The sequence below is a fragment of the Octopus sinensis genome, linkage group LG1, assembly GCF_006345805.1.
Source record: "Octopus sinensis linkage group LG1, ASM634580v1, whole genome shotgun sequence".
NCBI lineage: Eukaryota > Metazoa > Mollusca > Cephalopoda > Octopoda > Octopodidae > Octopus > Octopus sinensis.
In genome coordinates, this window is record NC_042997.1 from 45,772,052 (window position 1) to 45,777,830 (window position 5,779).

General features: G+C 37.4%; 1 protein-coding gene across 1 annotated transcript; it reads right to left on the reverse strand.

Annotated features, from left to right (window-relative positions):
- Window positions 1-4,591: 4,591 nt before the first annotated feature.
- Window positions 4,592-5,227, reverse strand: LOC115209540 (protein FAM200A-like). Its single transcript, XM_029778008.1, has one exon. It carries the CDS (start codon window positions 5,225-5,227, stop codon window positions 4,592-4,594), a length of 636 nt encoding a protein of 211 aa, XP_029633868.1.
- Window positions 5,228-5,779: the final 552 nt, after the last annotated feature.

Genomic DNA, 5,779 nt, shown 5'->3' on the forward strand with positions numbered 1-5,779 from the left:
AGTCGATGGGTTTTAAATTCACAAAGAAATTACTTAATGTTTTGTTGGTAAAATGCGAGGAAACTAGCTTTTAGGGTACTGCGTTAGTAAACCCAATTACTTGTAGGTAAGCTTCAACGGGCAAGAGACAGAGGCAAGCATCATTGTGGGACGTTGCGTCTGAGCACGTCGATCACCCTGGTCACCCCACAGAATTCCTAATATACCTTTAGTAATATTGGCTCACATTGACACTGATCTGTGAAATCATCAACGAAAAGTTGCATTAAAGTGGCCGGCACAGTACCTCCTTGCTATAATCGAAGGCCAGTGGAAGTGGATATGAGAAGCTTTTGTAAGTTCAAACAAACGACAGACTTCCGTTGCAGACACCAGGATTTCATTTACATCTGCAGACACCAAGATTTCATTTACATAACACCACTTTCATTGTTATCTCGCTCATGAAGACACACACGAAGCGTAGAAGAGATAGATAGATAGATGGATAGATAGAGAGAGAGGTATTTTATGAGGAAAGGCAAATTCAACGTCAGCAGGAAATAAACTTAGAGCATATAGACCCAGAATAAAGAATACAGCAAAGTATTTTATTCCATCTTTGATATCAGGCCGAACATTTGTACTATGACAGAACAGAAAGAAGTTAAAAGGATAATGGAAGAGTATAAATGGTGCGAAGTTGGTGAGACCAGGTATGCTGTGATTGAAAAGAAGAGAATAGATGAGTTTGTGTTCAGGTGTGAAAGGGAGAATTGGGAGGTGAAAGACACAAGAATGAGCGATGAATTCGTGGAAAATATGGAGGAGTATTTCGGAGTAAGAATGGATAAGGAAGGTATTCGTATTGGGAATGAACATTTAAGTGACGGTGAAAACCAAAGGACAGGTAAGTGATGCTAACGGATGGGGCCTTTAGCATCGCTTTCATATTATCATCTTCAAAATCCATCTTTCATTTTTGTAATTGTGATGTTCTATGTCCCCAATGTTTGTAATGTCCCCTCTTCGTCGCCCCTTGTGGGTAATAAAGAATCAGTATTTTATTCCATCTTCTAAACTGTCTACCAATGCGTCTTGTGGGTGTGCGCGCGCACGCACACACGTGTTTGCAAAAATGGAAGCAGTTTTATTGATTATAGAGAGTGTTTCACCCGTTCAGAACGACGGGTTAAACCATTGATAAATTTCTTATCTAAAGACTTCTCGCTTTATATTTGATAGCAAAATATTATGGACAGATAATTCCTAAATGAAATAGTGCATGCCACACTTTGAAAGTGGCGCTTCGAAAACGAAAGCTTTGCCTACCTTTAACAGGTTTACTGTTTCATTGAATTGTCTTAATGAGAGTTACACATTTTTTATTTTAAAAACGATGATACTGTTTTAACAACATTTTATAAATTTACAAAGCATTTAAAAGACTTACATGTATTTTATTCCAGAAGTTCTTTGATAATTATATTCATAGTAGCACAGCCATTGCCATGAAGATTTCCTTGTTATTTATTGACATTTTTATTCTCCCTATTTTTCGTCTTGCTTAAAGAGACATAAATTTAACAATGTTTAACTACAATGAACTCTCGTTTCAATTCTTATTCATTCTCTCACCTTTACCCTGTATGCTACTCTAGGAGTATAGTGAAGGCGCGTGGCTTAGTGCTTAGGGCATTCGGCTCACAATCGCAAGGTCGTGAGTTCGATTCCCGGCAACGCGTTGTGTCCTTGAGCAAGACACTTTATTTCACGTTACTTCAGTCCACTCAGCTGACAAAAAACGCGTATTACCTGTATGTCAAAGGACCAGCCTTGTCCCGCTCTGTGTCACGCTGAATCTCCCTGAGAACTACATTAAGGGTACACGTATCTGTGGAGTGCTCAGCCACTTGCACGTTAATTGCACGAGCAAGCTGTTCCGTTGATCGTATCAGCTGGGGCCCTTGTTGTCGTAACCGACGGAGTGCTTCTTTGACTCTAGGAGTGTGATAAAAACCCCATTTTCTTAATAAATTCTATTCCTCATTAAAATTCAATTTTTTTTGTCGTTTGACAGCCTTCTACTTTTCTGTTATCTTGTTATCGTGTTAGTAAATAAATACACATTTTTAATATCAGTTAAATGTGGTGACATACATTACTATTGTTAGCAGTGTAATGATTTTACATCTTTAGAATATATTTTTAACAAATGAGAATTTGCAGTAAACCATTAAGTGCATGGAAGATTGAAAATGCAGAAGCAACACGTAGCACTCTCAAAATAAAAAAAAAAGCACTTACATACTTGTCAAAATGTAAGATACTGGTTTATGACAAATCCAAGTAGTATAAGAATTTATGACACCGAGAGAATCTGATGGTGAAAAAAAAATACATGGCAACTTAATAATATTGTGGTGAGTGTAAACCAAACGTTTCAGTAGAGCAGCAGAAGCTACTGAGTTAACTATTAAACACTTAGCCGGTGTAAAGGAAAAACAGTTACCCTTTGATCAAAAACATGTGTTTTTAATCAAAAGGATGAATAAAGAAGAAAAATAATGGGCCGTTATTTTTCTTTTTGCAAATGTCCGCATAGAAAGAGATTGGGAGTAAATTGTATAAAAGCCATTGAAAATATCGAAAAATATAAAAAGCTGTGTTCATTTCCTTTGCGTAAAAGGTAGAGGAGATTCAACTTTGTTTACTTCCTTTGTTTTCTTCTTGTTTACATTAATACTCTTCAAAAACTATATTTAATAAGTGAGTGAAAATATGTGATGAAAGATGCGCAAAGGCATTTGGCTTATTGATATTAATACCCTTCAAATACAATATTCAGAAAGTAAATGCAGTTATGAGACCTAAAGCGCGAGAAAGCATCTTTCTTTGTTGGGTAAGAGAAAGAATTGGCGGAGTCAAGTGACTTTTCACATCGAAGCCTTGCGTGCGCGTTTGGCGTTAAAAACAGAGTGGTACTGAAACGATTGTAACTGGTCATTAAAGATGTACTAAACTTTTTTTTAATCCTCTTATTTGTATATTTGGCTCTTCGCTAGAGTCAAGCATTAGACTTGCTGGGGTAATACCTGGAATTTCTGCACCAGCAGAATTTTGATTTTCGTTGAGACTCCAATTGAAGAGTGTAGATAGCCTCGAACTTGGATTCAGTGCCGCATAGGAATTACTCTGATTTTCTAACCTTTCAGGACCATTATGTATGTATGTATGTATGTATGTATGTATGTATGTATGTATGTATGTATGTATGTATGTATGTATGTATGTATGTATGTATGTATGTATGTATGTATGTATGTATCTATCTATCTATCTATCTATAATATGATGGATTTAGTTCACCGACGATCGAAACCAATAGGTACGCTGCGTAAGTGCTATAATTGGTCATCCGTTAGTTTCTCAGTTCACAGCTGAGGCTGGAGCTAAGGATCCGTTGTAGGTTTCTGAGTCAGCGGGTATTTATCAAAGGAAAAGGAAAACAAAACCAAGGCTGGACGAGCGTCTCAGGTTATTTAAAATATTTAATTAGAGTAAAGGTGAATTAAAAAAGTAGAAGTAATTAATGTCTGCAGGTGTTTCTGAGATATCCCAGGTAATGGGTCAGCACCCCCATACACTGTGTATTCTGTCGTCAGAGACAAGGAGTGTATGCAGGAAAGTTCCAGAAAGAATTTCAGTCGATAGGAGAATAAAGATAGAAGAACAAAGTTCTCAGTTCATCTTGTTCTGGAAGGTATGGAGGTTTGTCCGTATTTCCGTGAAGGTATACCGCCTTAAGTATAATCCCAGGTAAATCCAAGCAGTAGTTTGAGGGATTTCACTCAGATTGAAGGAATACATCTAGCAGTTAGCGTTCGTGTAGACCAGGGGTTCCCAACCTTTTTGTCTTAATCGCCCACTTTTCCACGCACAAAAGTTCCCATCGCCCACCTGTGCAGTAATTTTTAGGATGCAAAAATAAAGTATATTCAGAACGGTTGCTTAAAATATGAAATATTTATTGAGATGGAATTTTGCCAAATGGGCATTCGGAGTTGAAACGTTATTCAGAAGAATGAAGTTTTCGATTGCTAAATGTTTCTCATGAAATAAAATTGAAAAATGATACATGTATTAAATGTTCAACAAACTCACCATGCTTAGCTTCCAGGGTGATCCTTGGTTGCAAATTTGTCAATTTTAATCGCAAATCTCCTCGTTTGGCCACATCCAGTCCACTTCTGCTTTTAGAAAGTAAAGTCCCAACCTGACTGAAACCAGATTCGACTAAGTACGACGTTGGGAAGGTAAGCAACATTAATTTCAAATGCTTCCATAAGTTGGGGGAAGAATTCAGCATACTTTCATGATACCACAAGCCTTCTTTGCCATGGAACCGATATCGCATTGTGGCCTCATTATCATTTAGCAATTCAATTAGCTCCTCCTGAACGTCGTCTTCGCAATTGATTGCTTGGACTTCAAACGGTTTGCTATATCAATTTGGAATATTCAATCCAATTACATCTTGAAACCGCTCCATCATGTCATCATGCAATGATTGTAGATAGTCACGATAGGTAACGATATCTTCATCAACCAATTAATCTTTCAAAGAATCCAGTTGTAGAAATTGATGCAATTGACGTTTGGAAATGTTTATTTTATACAGGACCAATTTCGAAATGAAGGCGGTGATAAATGATTTACAGTCGACAAGAATTTTTTGCTTTCCTTGCAACAACTTAATCAAATCATTAAATTTAGTGAATATATCGCTCAGACAAAAAATATCGCGCTTTGCAGCAATCAATGAAGCCGACAGAAGAGTACTTTCAGAGAAAGATATGATCACATGAAACAGTTTAACAAAGCGAACAACACAGTTGCTCTTTGACAGCCATCGTACTTCGGTATGGTACAGAAGCCTTACAAAGTCATCATCATTATCCAGACACAGTTGACGGAAAATTCGATCAGACAAGGAATTTGATTTCAGCTTATTCACAGTTTTGATGACCAACAGCAGCGGATCATTCAACCAACCATTGATATTTTTTGCCACTAAATGTTGCCGGTGTATCACACAAGGAACTGTTAAAATCTGATGAGAAATTTCACGCTTTAGGAGAGATGAAAAACCTCTGTGTCTTCCAACCATGGAAGGGGCCCCATCAGACGCACAGGCAATACTATTGGTGAGAGGGATATGATGTTCAGAAAGGAAACGCTTAAGCATATTGAAAATAAATGTACCTTTTGAATCAAGCAGCAAGCTCTCTGTGAACAGCATTTCTTCACAAGTTTGAAGGTATTCATTGAAATATCAAACATAAATATCATCAAACATTGGTTATCTATAACCGCTGACTCATCCACTTGTATAGAAAATTCAGAACACCGGAGAATTTGAACAAGTTGATGTTTGACATCGGTGGCCATATACGTCGAGAAATTGTATTGTTACTAAGTGGAATTTTCTAGATAATTGTCGGACTTCTTGTGCATTACAGTCGGACAGAACTTCTTCAATGACAGGTCGAAGCAATGTTTCTCCCACAGTGTGGAACTTCCGGTCTTTGTGACCAGTAATGCATGCAATATTGTACGACGCAATCATACCATCATTTTCCTGTGCAGTTGCTTCCGTAAACATCGTGTTCAGTGTTTTCTGCTTTTCGAAAGAGGTTTGTCTTTTTTGTCGGAATTCTTGGAATCAAAATAATATTTCAAGCGTGAAGGTTTCATAGCTTCGTTGCTCAAAGTTTGCTGGCATAGAAGACACATGGGT

Excerpts from the sequence above, each read along its gene's own strand:
- LOC115209540 (XM_029778008.1), bottom strand. The coding sequence starts at position 5,227 with ATGCTTAAGCGTTTCCTTTCTGAACATCATATCCCTCTCACCAATAGT.